The 16337-nt window shown below is 42.6% G+C and overlaps 1 protein-coding gene across 1 annotated transcript; it reads left to right on the forward strand.

Moving 5' to 3' along the window:
* The first annotated feature begins 316 nt into the window (after positions 1-316).
* Positions 317-15826, forward strand: ADSL (adenylosuccinate lyase). Its single transcript, XM_019660616.1, has 13 exons — positions 317-540; positions 4453-4656; positions 6305-6349; positions 6875-6954; positions 9457-9628; positions 9834-9880; positions 10479-10569; positions 11023-11092; positions 11238-11385; positions 12719-12809; positions 13437-13526; positions 14032-14208; positions 15545-15826. Exons 1-13 carry the CDS (start codon positions 370-372, stop codon positions 15629-15631), a joined length of 1473 nt encoding a protein of 490 aa, XP_019516161.1. The 5' UTR covers positions 317-369; the 3' UTR covers positions 15632-15826.
* The last annotated feature ends 511 nt before the right edge of the window (positions 15827-16337 follow it).

The following is a 16337-nucleotide window of genomic DNA, read 5'->3' on the forward strand; positions in this document are numbered from 1 at the left end:
GGAGGCCACAATAATAACAGCAAACACAGAGGGCTTTTTGTGTCTCAGACATCGCTCTGATACTCAATCCTCACAGCAGTCTTAAGGGCAGGTATTAATGTACATTTTTCTCAGATATGGAAACTGGGGCACAAACCGGTTAAGTAATTTATGAAGCGCAAATCCCGTTTCTTGTAAACGAAGAAAGACGATAAGCCTCAGCAGCAACCAGCCAAAACCCTTCATAACTTGGAGCGCTCTGCTCACCGGGAGCTCCCGGAACAGGACCAAGCGGAGGAAGTCCCGCCCCCAGCAGAGGAAGTCCCAGCCTCCAGGCTTCCGCTTCCGCCCTCGCTGTCCTGTCCGCTGTAGTGCGCCCTGGTGTTCCGTATGGCGGCGGGAGGCGACCGTGGCTGCCAGCAGGCGGCCTGCGGGTATGACAGCTACCGCTCGCCGCTTGCTTCCCGCTACGCCAGCCCGGAGATGTGCTTTGTGTTTAGCGACAGGTACAAATTCCGGACCTGGCGGCAGCTGTGGTTGTGGCTGGCGGAGGCCGAGCAGGTAACGGACCACGGGGCTGAGGGGCCGGGCGAAGGGAGGCGGGTCGGCCTCAGCACGTGCCAGGCTCAGCCCCGGGACAGCTGCCCCGCTATTTTCAGAATGGGAGTTCGCTTTCGTGAGGAGCCCCGGCCAGGGCAGGAGGCCCAGGAGCCGCCACCTGTTGCCTCACATGCTTTTAGTCACCAGGCTTAAGAGACGCGAAGGCGGTGGCGAGAAGTGCAGCCTATGGTTTCAGGGACTAAATCTTGGCCATTCCTGCAGTAGTACACTAACCACGGACACTGAGCGCTGGTGATGGTGCTGTTGTGCCAATTTCTTTCGTTTTTTTAAAAGATTTTATTGGGGGAGGGGAACAGACAAGTTGCTGTCCTGTTGTTCTTCAGCCTGGTTGTGGGGACGTGGCTTCACTTGCCCATGTTGGTATTATCATCGCGCTCTTCCTGGGTGAGGCAGATCGGTTGCCCACCATTGGACGGCAGCTCACGAAAGCTCACGCCAGCTGCCAGTCAGCCCCACTGTAGCCTATGTCATTGTGGGCGACTCACAGCAGCCCAGCTCCAGGTCGAGCTGTTGTTCACCATCTTAGCTGTAGAGGTCACAGCATCACTGGCCCTCATGTGGGATCCGAACCAGGGCCCTGCTGCTCAGAGCTGGCGTCCCAAGCCAACTCAACCTACGAGCCACTGGGCCGCCCCACTAATTTCTTTATGCATCTTTTCTCATTTAACCCATAAAGTCTTTGCAAACTACAAGGTGTGATCAAACAATATGGGGAATGTTAAAATAAAAAAACATTATTACAGTAAAAGACACAATGCCATTAATCCCCCTTAAAATACTCTCCCTCACTTCAAACACACTTATGCCATCGTTCTTGCTACTTTCTGAAGCAGTCCCTGGAAGTCCTCTTTCGTGAATGTATTTAGTTGTGCTGTCATGGCTGCCTCGATGGTCCTGAATCTTTTTGACTTTGGGGAAGAGCCAGAAGTCACTTGGTGCCAGATCCAGTGAATAAAGTGGATGAGGACACACCATCATGTTTTTATTTGACAGAAATTGTACTAGAAGTGATGTGTGACACAGAGCATTGTCATGATGGAGGATGATTTGCAGCACACTTGAAAACACACCTTCTCTCAACCGTAGCTCACATCCGACTGACTGCACTGAACAAGGTGAAACTTGTCACACACTGTTACTAAGATCCAATGCACCGCTTCCCACATTGAAGGTCCCTGCCTTTCTGTTGGATGGCACTCGGCAGCAGCATTCACCATATTTTGTGATCAAAGGCTTCGTGTCACACATTACTTCTGATATGGCAATTTCTGTCAAATAAAAACATGGTGTGTCCTCATCCACCTTAATCACTGGATCTGGCACTGTGTGACTTCTGGCTCTTCTCCAAAGTCAAAATGACCATGAAAGGTAAACGTTTTGAATCAATTCAGGACATGGAGGCAGACTCAACAGCGCAACTAAAGACATTCATGAAAGAGGACTTCCAGAACTGCCTCAGAAAGTGGCAAGAATGATGAAGCAAGTGTGTTCAAAGTGAGTGGATTAATGGCAATGTGTCTTTTACTGCAATAAATTTTTTAATATTTAAACACTATTTTTTTTATCATACCTCGTAGGTGATGCTTTTCTCACATTAGAGAGGAGAAAACCAAGCCTCGTTAGTAACCAAGTGCATTATGTGCTCTGGGCCACCCAGCTATTAAGAGCGGAACTGGGATGCGAATGAGGGGTTCAACGCAGAGCATGAGTGCTTCCAGGGTGCCTCTGTAGTGAGTGACAGGACTGTCACTACTACAAAATCCGTGTTTTCTAGGCCACTTTCCACTTCACTTGTCCCCATTTTGCCTCTGAGGAGGGACAGAGTAGGGGTTAATTAGAAGGGATTTGTGGTTTCTTTGATAAGAACTGCATGTAGAGCTATTCAGCCCAACAGTTTCAGAAATAGCATCAGAGGGGCCTTCCCAGAAAAGTTGAAGGAACTGAAGGTGATCCAGAGAGCTATAGTTTCAAAGGAAAATGCCACAAGCAAGATGGCAGTGTCCTCTGAAATGGCATGAGTAAACACCAAAACAATCTTGAGAAGGTGACTGGGACCATGGTACAGTGGAACTCTGAAAAAGGAAACTTTCATCTTAGTTTTCCCCTCCCTGTCTCTGTGCTTAAGAAAATGGTGACATGATAGCAGACATTTCTGTAGTGTCTACTATATGCATGGCACTGTTTTAACACTTTACATATTAATAACTCATTAATCCTCAAAACAACCCATAAAGTAAGTACTGTTTTACAGAGGTTTTATATATGGTGGAATGGAGGCACAGAGAGATTCATAAACTGTTGGCTCAGATAACAATGGACAGTAGAAGAGGACATTAATAGTGTCTTATGGTTTATTATGTATTAACATGTACACTTTTCTGTTTCATTTGATACTTCATTAAATAGGTTAGGGTAGTGGCATTCGGAGACTTTGCCAGGGGCATCGTAGCTAGTAAATGGCATCAAGCTGGAATCTAAATATAGAGCCGTCTGAATATGTGTCTGAATATCCTTTGCCCAGCCTGCATATTGCCTGAAACGCATACAATTTGAATATAATCTCCTGCATTTGGATTATCTATTTAGTTAGGATGTCAAAATTAGCAGCATAAATTACACAATAACTTAGTAGTTAAGCAAAAAATTGAGGAATGAGAGATTAGGAGGAGTGCAGAAAATGAGGGGGACCTTTGCTTGGGGGTAGGAAGCTGTTTGACCACTCTGCCCCCTGCTGCTTAGCTCAGGGAGGAGCCCTGAGAGGTCCTAGCTACTGGCTTAAAGATCCAAGGCAGCTCTGCCACATGTGGCTACTGAGCACTTGAAATGTGGCTAGTGTGACTGAGGAACTGAATTTTTACTTTTTACTTTTAATTAATTTAAATGTAGATAGCCACATATGGCCAGTAGTTACCATCTTGGACTAGATAGTTCTAAGATGTAGGATCCTCCCCATGGCCAGGGCTTGCGAGTTCAAGTGAGGTTTGAATAAATTTCACCAATGTGTGTGTGTGTGTGTGTGTGTGTGTGTGTGTGTGTGTATATATATATGTATATGTATATATATGTATGTATATATATGTTCACCGCTTGGATTCAGGGTTCTGAGCTGCCTGTGGGCTGCCAGCTCTTTTTTGCCAGCCTGATTTTTCCAGTGATGGATGAATGTAAGAGGTTGATGTGTTTATTTTCTCGTCATTATCTCCTGGAATTGCTTTCAGTTACATTGAATTTCTGTACCTAATTTCTTGGCAAAACTACTTATGGTATCCGTAATTTTAGATTATCTGAGTAAATCCATCTGGGTCAAATGTAAAGCTGTAGCTTGGATCCCACACTTTGGGTGCTTATGTGCCGAGCACTAATGAGTAAGCAGTAAATACAACAACACACGCTTCTCATGGAGTATCCATTCTAAAGGGAGGGATGGGCTAATACATTTATAAAAATGTCATGTGGTGATAAGTGCCCTAAATAAAACCAGGCTAAAAGGATAGAGAGACACAGAAGGACGTCTCATGGTGAGTCAAGAAAGAGATCTATTTCTCTGGAGAGATGACATTTGAGTCCAGAGACCAGAATATGTGAGGGAGTGAGCAAGATGTAGGGGCAGAGGGAACAAAGATCAGGATTACATTGTTGTTGTATATGTTGGAGTTTACCTAGAATATAATTTATCAAGATTAATCAAGAAAATCGTCCCCTCCTCCCCATGCACTTTTAATTGCCCCAAATTTTAATTAAAAAATTGGGAGACAGGGCATAAATGCTAACATGAACTAATTTTTTCCTCAGTGTCACCTCAATTCAAATAATTGTGACACGTGAAGTTATTTTATTTTGTGTGTTTTGCAGACATTGGGCTTGCCTATCACAGATGAACAAATCCAGGAGATGAAATCAAACCTGGACAACATTGACTTCAAGATGGCAGCTGACGAAGAGAAACAGTTACGACATGATGTGATGGCTCATGTCCACACGTTTGGCCACTGCTGTCCAAAAGCTGCCGGCATTATTCATCTTGGTGCCACCTCTTGCTATGTTGGAGACAATACAGTAAGAGCCTGGGTTTTGTTTCCACTTAGCACTCAATCTTTATAATGCATTTAGAAAATTTATTTGGTTTTTGTCCAGTTTTACGGAGTGACTCATAGATCTTTAGTTTTAGGGGTATCTTAACGCTCTGTAATTTTCTGCTTTTGGTATCCCTCCATTCTAAACTATAAGCCCGTAAGACCCCCATAAAATAAGACCTGCAGATACATCGGTATGCTAGACATAAGCCGAAGTCTTAGCATGTTAGTGGCTAAGGTAATTTTCCAAAGGGATTTTCTTTCCCAAGCCCTTTATGATTCTGCTATGACTTCTAAAAAGAGAAAAGGATTGCATTATAATTCTTAAATGAAACCTTTAAGTAGCAAAAGCATTTTATAGTTAAACATGAAAAAGTGACACGTATTTTCCTAAGAGTTTATTAGGGACCTGGCACTATTCTGAGCACTTTATTACTTCACTTACTCTTCATGGCACCCATAAGTGATAGATGCTATTATCTCAGTGTTTAGACAGCTTTATTGAAGTATATAGTTTACATACCATAAATTTACCCATTTTAAATGTACAGTCTAATGAGTTTTAGTAAATTGATGCAGTTGTTCAACCTTCACCACACGCCAGTTTTAGAGCACATCCCTCACCCCAAGAAGCTGCCTCTTGCCTGTTTGCAGTCAGTCCCCACTCCTGTTTCCAGACCCAGAGAATCACCGACCTGCTTTCTGTCTTTACAGTTTTACCTTTTCTAGAAATTTCATCAGTGGAATCAGACTATGTAGTCTTTGGAGTCTGGCTTTATTATCCCCATCTCTACAGCTGAGGAAACTTAAAGAGAGGTTGAAGAACTTGCCTAAGGTGACACAGCTAGAAACGACACAAGCCCAGGTAGAATGTCTCCAAAATGGTGCTCTTAATCACAGTGCACCTGTGGGACCAGAAGTTAGATTCCAGATACACTTCTAGTTCAGAAAGAAGCCACTGATTTTTAAGTGGTACGTAATTAAAGGCATCTATGTGTAATTGATGAGTCAAATAATGCAAGAACAGTCGTCTTACGTGGAATATACTTTTTTAAAGTACCCTATGTGTAGTTGGGCTCAACAGTTACTGTCTCATATAAGCATGTGTAGGACTTACCTGAAATACATCTCTTATCTCCCTCAAGAAGAGCTTTAAATTTCTTCAGCCTTGATGTTCCGGTTCATGTCTTTTTTTGTTAGCAATGATAGGCAGGAAAAAAGGAGAGGAAACTAATAGAGTGTGCCCCTTGGAAGCTTCTCGGAGATTCAAGCACGCATTTCTGGGAAAATACAAACCTTGTTGACCTGGACATGTTCACAGTATTCAGGATGGGGTTTGCCCCCTAACTATTTTCCAGTCATTTTTAGATACCATGTAAATTGGGCTTTATGAGTGTGAAGTTTTTGTTGTAGATTCCAACAGTACCACACTCTAAATTGGTGGGCATTTAAGACAGTAACCAAAGAAAAATAACTCCCATTAGCATCTTCTGGCTTGCACTGTGGGTTGCTAATAGTGATAGTGAAATAGGTGGCTAGCTGAGTAACCGAGTTGTGATGGCCAAAACGTGTTATGTAATAATGTTTGGACAAAGCTATTTAATATAAGACCATTGCATTTTCCTTTGCAGGACCTGATTATTCTTAGAAATGCATTTGACCTGCTTTTGCCAAAGGTAAGGAGTTGGCAGAAATTTCCTACCAGCCCATAGAGGATGGGCACCACTTAGGAGTAAATCAACACAATGTAAATCCAAGTAGATGATCATTTACTCAGGCGAATGATCCTATATCTAATCTGTAAAACTAATTGTCTCTTTTTGGGTTCAAACACTGTAAGTGGATGCTTTTTAAAGGCTAGCCTTTTAAATAAGGGAAGTGTAACAAGCAGCATGTTGCTGGAATATGTGGGTCAGATTTATGATTTTGTACTGTTTTTCTGCATGAGCATGTCAGTGGTCTTAACATTGTGCAGAAAAAGTTCATGACTTTAGGTAGTCAGCTCCATTTTTGAACGTTCGTTGCTATGAGGTCTTTAAGGCACTTTTAGTTAATAGGATACAAAGATGAAAAAGAGTGCCCCTTCCTTCCATGAACTGGAGGTCTAATTCTATATTAAATTGTCTAAAAGTTCTGTTCCTGATTATGTAATGAACTCAACCTGAATTCACTTTCTCTGTACCACATGGCCTCTCTTACAGCTTGCCAGAGTGATCTCCCGGCTTGCTGACTTTGCTAAGGAACAAGCCGATCTTCCCACCTTAGGTTTCACACATTTCCAGTAAGTGATATGATTACTTCTTGGGACCTGGGCTTGTTTGTTTGCACCTGGCTTTCATTTATTCCTTCAGTTCTCCCTTCTGCACAGAAACCTTGAAATGAAGAATCTCAAAACATAGTTTAAGCAGATACCTTGGGATGCTTATGAGGAATGAACTTGATACCTACCTTAAAAGCTATACTGGTGAGAGAGTAAATAATAATAGTTCATGTGGGAAGCATTGGGCAATATGTATTAAGAGCCTTAGAAAGTATTCATACTTCTTTATTTAATAATTCCATTCTAGAGAATCTCGTATTACTTATGATAGTAAGCATTGGAAACTATCTGTCCCACAATAAAAATAATTAAATAAGGTATATACTGCTGTGTTCCACAGGGTAGAATAATGTGCAGCTACTAAAATGATGCTGGTAAGACTAATATGGAAATGTGCTTAGATTAATGTTATGGGAAAAAGACAGCATGTAAATTGCACAAAGATTGGAAGAAATTATACCAAGCTATAAATATTGATTACTCTGGTAATCAATGAGATAATAGAGTAATTAAATTTTTTCTCTACTATTTTTTTAATTTTTAAAATGCAAGTATTTTTATGATTACTAAATAAAACCCTTTTTATGTATTTATTTTTCAAATAAAACTTTTTAAAAGCTGATGATGTTATTTTTGGAATGCTAGTGGCAGGTTTCAAGTAATGATATTCGAGTAGTTATGTATTAGCATCTGCCTTATGTTTTGATGGGGTATTGCTGTGGCAACAAGAATGTCATCTCCTATAACTTAGGAAAGCCTAGGCTAAGTTTTGTCTTCCTAGAGGTTAGGGCCTGCATTTATTGGTAGAAACCTGAGACATTGTTCCTGTGAAGGAGTCAGTGCTCAGTGTCCTGGCTTGGCCAGGACAGATGCTTCCTTCTGCTGTCTCCCTGTACACTTAGCATTACCTGTGTTGCAGCTCCTCCTCCTCTCCTGCACCTGATGGAGAGTGCCAGGAACACAGGCATTCCAGTATTCTCTGTGCATAGCGTAATGAGAGATATCTGCTGCCCTGTTAGCAGCATTAGGAACTCAGAAAATGGTGTGGATGTGTAGGCATCACCTCAGTGTGTCGGTCCCTGCAAGAAAAAAGAAACAGCTTTACTGAGATATAATTCACATACTATAAAATTCACCCCTTTTAAGTGCTCAATTGAGCGGGTTTAGTATATTTACAGAGTTATGCAGTCATCACCAGTGTATAATTTCAGAATAGTTCCATCACCCCACAAAAAATCCTGTACCCATCAGCAGTCACTCATTCCCCCATTCCCTAGCCTCTGGTAATCACTAATCTACTTTATGTCTGTGGATTTGCCTCTTCTGGACATTTTATTTAAATAGAATCCTACAATATTCACCTGCTTTTGACTGGCTTCTTTAACTTAGCACATTGTTGTCAGTGTTCATCCATATTGTAATATGTATAAGTACTTCATTTCCTTACACGGCTGAATAATGTTCCATTAAATGGATATACCAGATTTTGTCCATTCATAAGTTGATATTTGGGTTGTTTCCCTTGTGCCTGAATATTGCCGTGAATAGATCCTTGCAAATTCATTTATTTCTTTGCTTATACCAATAATCTGTTAACAAGGAAAACTACCATGAGATTAATTTGGGGATATATGGTAGCTTGTTGTGTGTCTGCTATACAAGCAGACTCTTCTGGTGGTGTTCCTTGATGTCGCCAGCTATTAATGTCATTAGCATTTAGAGAGATTCTATCTGGGATGGCCAGAACATCTGTTAGAACTCGGTGTTATTGCAGTTTATTCATAATTATGTTTTATGTTGAGAAACAGACCTTCAATGAATTGATTTAGACTTTGGACTGGAAACAAAGGCATTAGCTGTCACGTTAGAGTCCTTTGGTTAGGTGTGTTTGGGGCTGTTGTACACAGCATGGCCGGCTCCTCATCGGATCTTGACCCCTCATGAAGGCCTTGACTGTTAGTCTAGAGTATCATTCTCCATTGTCCTCACCCTCATTTTCTTCATATTTTTTATAAAACATCAACAGTTACCTTGTTTGTTTGTTTATACTATAACATGAGCTTCATTGGACAGGGACGTTGTCTGTTTTGTTCTTCGTTGTATTTCCAAAACCAAGAACACATTAGATACTTGGCAAATATTTGTTACATGAGTGTATATTTCTTACCAAAGTCTGGAGATGAATAAAATAGACATTGTCTCTGCCTATATTGCCTGTTGATGATGATGAAAGAACTATGCTAGGAGCCCTTTAGCTTTATAATCTTTGAGTATTTATAAATGACACAGAATCTCCTTAATTATTATTTGCTCAAACTTTTTAGCTCCTGTTTTGTCTATACGGTTTCTCCTCTCACTAATTATTTCCTGAGGTGACAGTGATGATTAGAGGAAGCAGTGAAGCTTTTATGAAGCAAGTCCTTGGTTTGAGACTGCCCTGTGTTCTTTTTGGGTGGTTTTCAGGCCTGCTCAGCTGACCACGGTTGGGAAACGTTGCTGTCTTTGGATTCAGGATCTGTGCATGGATCTCCAGAACTTGAAGCGTGTCCGAGATGACCTGCGCTTCCGTGGAGTGAAAGGCACCACCGGCACTCAGGCCAGCTTCCTGCAGCTCTTCGAGGGAGATGACCAGAAGGTATTCTGAAAGCGACCTGGGGGACACAAGCTCTGAGGCGGAGCACCAGAGACAAAGCTGACCTCCGGGGTGGTAGGAGATTGGTCTCGGAATGAGTGGAGCCTTTGGACTGGAAAGGGGTACAGTGGGTCGCAACCTGTGCAGGTTGAGACAGTCTCATACTCGACACACTTGGATTACTATAGGGATGTCTTTTCTTCCCAAGGTAGAGCAGCTTGACAAGATGGTGACAGAAAAGGCAGGATTTAAGAGGTAAGTAAATGGGAATAGTGTTGGCCTCCCTATTAAGTGATGGAAGGCCTGTGTTCCGTATATCTCTATATTTGACCTTAATCTTTGTGGCTTTTTCTGTCTGTTCTTTCACCCATTTCCTTCCATCTCTTGCCTGGGTTTTATTTTCTTATAGCCTAGATTCTGTTTTCTTACAATCTATAAGAAAAAAGGAAACTATTTACTTCTGAGAATTTTTTTTAGAATAGCTTTACCCATTTTGTTGCTGTCTTTGTTTTCTTTATTGAGGGCCTCCAATGGCTTGGTCTATATCTGACCATTTCCTTTGAGGGCCGCCGGGCTCCACTATGGCTCCTTCTTCCAGGCACTCCCATCAGGCTGCAGCAGGACATGGCATGTGGACCATATTTCCTTCTTGGGTCAGGACAGCTGCCTGGGCAATAGTGAAAAGGGTAGAAGAACAGTTTGCTCCAGGAGCCAGTTATCAGTGAGCTCCTCTGGGCTGAATGTGACATGTACACCATTGAGACTAAGCTTTTGCTTAGGGTCTGTTTTTGCTCATTTGTTTGACACAGTCATAGTTTGAAATAGTTCTACTTAAGGCTCTTTTATGTTCTAGAGCTTTCATCATCACAGGGCAGACTTATACACGAAAAGTGGACATTGAGGTGCTGTCTGTGCTGGCTAGCTTGGGGGCATCAGTGCACAAGGTGAGTGGTGGTAGCTTGTGGGGTGCGGAGGTGGCGGGGGGGAGGGGGAGTTTGGACATGACAGACAGACTGGATCAGCCTCAGACTTTTACTTGTTTTGCTCAAGAGATGACAATTTTTAAGAGATTTTTAACAATTTGGGGCCCATAAATGAAGCTTCTTAAATTAAGATGTGTTAAAGGGGGAAAGACTAGTTGTGGTATTCTCGTTAAAGTTCATCTTGCTATTGTCTTTCCATGGTGTGTTAAACAGTGTCACAAATACATTTCCATGCTCCTTGACTTTGTCATCCCAGCTCTCCCAGAGCTCTTGGGACGTGTTGATGGAGGAGATGAGCTCTTTAGGCTCAGCAGCAGCACACCTAAACGGCTGTCTCCATCAGTCTTGTCCCTGTCCCCAGACTCCTGCATCCCAAGAGTACGGGGTGATGCCCATGCCCCTGCTTTTCCCCAGATTTGCACCGACATACGACTCCTGGCAAACCTCAAGGAGATGGAGGAACCCTTTGAAAAACAACAGATCGGTGAGTGGGTGTGACGACCTGGGCGCACCACGAGGTGCTGAGAGGCTTGCGGGCATGTGTTAATAGCTCACCTGGAAGCATGCTTGGGCCCTCGCTACCCTCTGAAGTCTTTCTGCCTTTGTTTCTTGTCCTTGTACTTGGGCAGGCTCCAGTGCAATGCCGTACAAGCGGAACCCTATGCGCTCAGAGCGGTGCTGCAGCCTTGCCCGGCACCTGATGGCCCTCATCATGGACCCGCTGCAAACAGCTTCTGTGCAGTGGTTTGAACGCACGCTGGATGATAGTGCCAATCGGTAAGTGGAATGGGGATGTTGCAAACAGTAGGTTGCTGGGAGGACCAAAGTGGGGGGCCTGGAAGCAGAAGGATGTTCTGAGTATTTCTGTATTTCCTCCTTTCCCCCAAGGAGCCTGGAGCCTAGCAGGGAGGAAAGAACAGAACAGTGTGATAAGTGTTAGGTTCAAAGTTTGTACAAGGCACTCTTTGTGGGAGCAGAGGAGGGAGTAGTGGAGGAGTCAGAGAAAGCTTTATAGTAGAGGTGATGCTTAAGACTTAAGAAATAAATAGGCATTTTAAAAAGACAAGACAAAATTGGGAGCATGTATAAAGGCCCAAAGGCAGGAAAACGAACAGTTTACAGAGTTACTAATAGTCAGATAGCACTGGGGACTGAAGTCTGTGTGACAAGAGATGAGATGGGACACGATCGGGAGTCATAACCAAGTTATGAAGGTCATTATAGGCCCTAAAAAGGAGTTTAAATAATGTTCTGAAGGCAGACAGATGTCAGCTGTGGTGTCCTGGCCCAGTGACATGTTGATGATGAGTTATGAGGTGGGTCAGAAGTAATTTGTAGCTGCGAATAAGGCACCAACAAGCACATGGTTTTCTACTTTATGTATAATATATACTTATTTAAAGCAGATTCACATTATACTGGTTTGCTTGCATTGTACTAAGATTTCTTGAGTAGAGAAGGATATATAGTTAAAACTAGTTCTCTGGGATCTGTGCGTAATTCAGGGTTTATCTATGGCAATAAGACATAAATGACTTAATCATATGTGCCTGCCAAAACACCCTGCAACAATTTGGAGAATCAGCACTAAGGGGACATAAATCTGGTCAGAACAAGTTAGGAGGCTACTTTTAAAATCCAAGTCCACACTGGCACAGTGGCCACGTGAATGGAGAGGAAGGATCTGGATATAAAATCAGTGGCAGATTGGCCGGCCTTGCAGGCTGGCTGGCGTAAGTATTAAGATTGGTGATGGGGTGCTGGTGCCATTTACTGAGGCAACAGCCACAGGGAGAGGAAGAAGAGCAGTTTTGAGATGGCGAGCAGAAGGCAATGGAAAAGTGGCTGAATTTAGTTTTGGGTTTGAGGTACCTGTGGATCAACCAGATGGAGCTCTCTGATTGGGTCTGTGATCTGGCGCGCAGGCAAGTGGTCTGGACAAGAGGTGATAGACTTGAGGGCCATCAGGATATTGGAGATTGAAGCAAGTTGTCCACATAGTACATATGGCATGAGGAGTCAATAGGGCTGCTCCTTGGGACACACCCTACATGTCACTACAACTGTTATTTGTTTAAAGAGATAACTGGATTTGCTGTTTGTTTTCTAGACGTATCTGTTTGGCCGAAGCATTTCTTACTGCAGATACTATATTGAATACGTTGCAGAACATTTCTGAAGGATTGGTGGTGTACCCCAAAGTAAGAGGCCTCAATTAAAAAGCAAACCATTAGAGAGGGGCTGGAATTTTAGAAGGGGAGTGTAACTTTTTCCTGCTCTGGAGTGAGTATGCTGGGGGAGCTGTATTCTGGTCCAGTAGGAGTTCTTCCCAGCCAGAACTCATAAGCCCTAGGGAACTACCTATGTGGACTCATAGACAGGTTTCTAGAAAAGGGAAAAAAGTACTTTGAATTGGCTTAAACTGTCCACCAGCATGAATCATCAGGTCTGGTGAGACTGGCAGAGGAGACTGTTCCCTTTGCCTGTTTTTAACTACCTGAGGCAGATGGGTTCATTTCCATCATGCACTCAGCTCTTGCATTGGGCACTGAAATTTAATAGCTCGAGGTTTCAGGAATCATTCCCATGAAGCAGCTTTTAAAATTTTACTTATATCAGTATTTCTTTTTAAAATCAAAATAATACTCTGGATTACTAAGAAAACTGAAAAAAATACAGTATAGAATAAAGCAATCCACTCTGCTTTTTTGATAATGATGGTAGCTTGTGTCCCTGATGTGCATTTTGCTGCTGTAGTTGATATCTTACTGTGTGTATGACTTTGTAACCTTGAGGCATCTCGCTTGGCCCTTCATTCATTCTCCTAGGTAATCGAGCGGCGCATTCGGCAAGAGCTGCCTTTCATGGCCACGGAGAACATCATCATGGCCATGGTGAAAGCTGGTGGTAACCGCCAGGTTTGTAATCCTCGTGCTCCTGGATAAATAGAGGGCGCACCTTTAGTCCTGAAGAAGAATGGATGAAGGAGGGCATTTCTGTCATTACCGTCAGTCACTGTACTGGTATGACAGTGATGATATCCTGCCGTAGAATAGGCTTCTTGTGGTAAACTCAGTTTATTAAAAGTGAATCCCTTAATTATTTGTAGAAAAGGGCCACTCTTAATGAAGGCGTTAGGCCTGAATTTCCATAGGAAATGATGGGAAGTAGGCAGGACGCAAGAGCAGAGAGTTGAAGAGGCTTTAGAGGAGCCAGCATGAAGTCGGCATCTTCAGATTTGTCCTAGCATGTGGTCAGAGAGTCAAGATCTTGGTGGAGTCGGACTGTGAAGGGAACCTCCTCAGCCTGGAGGGGCTTTTCGTACCAGCCATAGACGGCATGGGTATCAAGTGTCACGTGACTTACCAAGATGTTCAAATGCCCTGTTCACCATGAACCAACAATACCTCACTGTCTTCCCAGGATTGCCATGAGAAAATTAGAGTGCTTTCCCAGCAGGCAGCTGCTGTGGTCAAGCAGGAAGGGGGTGACAATGACCTCATAGAGCGGATCCTCACCGATGCCTACTTCAGTCCCATTCACTCCCAGTTGGACCGTTTACTAGATCCTTCTTCTTTCACCGGGCGTGCGGCCCAACAGGTAAGCATCAGAACCCTTTCGTGGAGCTGCAGTCGTCCCCAAGTGCCCTCTCTTGGAACCTGGAGTACTGTAAGGTTTCTACTTCATAGGAGGAATGATGAGAATGGGGCTAGGTAGAAAGAATTCAGAGCAGGTTGCTGGCTAAACTGTAAAGTTTTGGTGTTTTGAGCTGCATTAAGTATTTCCTATGTGGATCTCTCTGAATTTTCTTTTGCTCTAGAGAATGTGGTATAATAGACAAAGATTGGGTTTTATCGTCAGGTAGATCTAGGTTCAGTTCAGACTTCTAGCACTTACTGGCTGACAGGATAAAAACTACACATCTCATAGAGTTATGTGAGATTGAAAGACCTAGCATAGTGCTTGGTGCATAGTAAGTATTCAGTAAATGTTTGTCATTTTTCCTCTTGGCCTTTTGGAGACTGTAAGAGTTAATTCAAAAACATTTATCAAGTGCAGACTAAGTGCTCAGTATGTGTTAAGGTACTGTGTTTAATAATTGGGCTTTAAAGAGGTGTAGATAATCATTATCTTCAGGAAGCTTAAAACTTAGTAGTGAAGACTTGTAAATAGTTGATTGATTATAATATCAAGTGGTACATGCAGGAATCGAGGGAAGCACATCTTTTGGGGGATCACAAAGGAGGAGACAACCCTAGAAGAGTAGAATTTGGGAAAGACTTCTTGGAAGACATGACATAGAGCTGAATCTGAAGGACAAGTAGAAGTTAGTCTGGGAACACCAGGCTGAGAGGAGATGGCAAATACATAGACATCCAACTTGGGAGAGAGAAACTACAATCATTTGCCAGCATATCAAATGCCCCAGGAGTAGTTACTAGATTTAAAGTTGAAGACAGGCATGAATTTCTTATTTATATTCCAATCACTCTGGTGCTTTGGATTTGAAAGACTTAAACTGCAGGTAGGGAAACCAATAAGGAGGCTGCTGTAATGGGTGAAGTAGCCGATGGTGAGGGCTTTGAGCCAAGGCAGGGAGGATACAGACGGGGTAGATTTGAGGGCTACTGAGACGGTTAATCACTTGGTAGCTGGCTGAGTGAAGAGGAGGGAAAAAGCAGTGATGATTTTAGCTTGGGTGTCTGGATGGAGAATGGTGAGAGCCACTGAAAACACAGCTGCGCCAGATAGCATCTGTAGGCATGGTGGGTTGAACTGCCTTTGTCTTAAGGGGAGATTTCTGACAGGAAGTTAGGAAAGATAAGCTCAGTGGTGGAGTAGAAGTTTTATCAAATTAAATCTCAGTAATATAAACTGACATTGAAAAAAAGATTATCAAAATTTATATCTTAGTATTTTCTTTTGTCTTTGGCAGGTACAGAGATTCTTACAAGAGGAGGTATATCCCCTGTTAAAACCATATGAAAGTGTAATGAAGGTGAAAGCAGAATTATGTCTGTAGAGTTGGAAGAGAATTAAACAAAAAATCATTGTTGGCTGTGTTAACTTTTATTGCCGAGTCATGAAAACTGTTAACTCTAGTGCCTTATTTTACCTCAAGAATTGCTACCTTAAATTAATACAGCACTTTTCTTTCCACGGTGCTTTCACACTTCTCAAGGTTTACAATGCAGAAATAAATTGCATTGTAGTTGGACAGTGATTTTTACAGCAATACCAACCTGCATAATAAATATAGCTCATAGTTTGCTCTCTCTTCTTTCACGGCATATTTCTCGGCTAGTCTAGTCCTTTTCACATGTTCACTTGATTGTGAGGTAGTGAACAAGTTCCTGGTCCTCATCTGAAGGTGAACTTGGTCTGGGCCTAGCAAAGTAACCCAGACTCAATGATTCGGTATGGTTGGATACCCTAACTTCAGTTATGTCTGGCAAGAATAAGTAATGAAATTTGGAGCTACAATAAAGAAACTGATATAATCTTCAGGCTTACTCAGCTCAAGTTGTGCCCCACCTTGCTTCATTTTTTTGATAAGGCTTTTTGTATATCGAGGAAATGCCAGTAGGGTATATTTATTTCATCGAGGCATTGGATAGACTTTAATCCTGGATTCACAGATTGATAGTTGATTGAACCAACTATAGCCAAAGAAGATACCCGGAAGGAGAGCACGAGTGTTATGCCACAGAACATTAGCCGTCTCTACG

This window comes from Hipposideros armiger, unplaced genomic scaffold (genome assembly GCF_001890085.2).
Source record: "Hipposideros armiger isolate ML-2016 unplaced genomic scaffold, ASM189008v1 scaffold_321, whole genome shotgun sequence".
Classification (NCBI taxonomy): domain Eukaryota; kingdom Metazoa; phylum Chordata; class Mammalia; order Chiroptera; family Hipposideridae; genus Hipposideros; species Hipposideros armiger.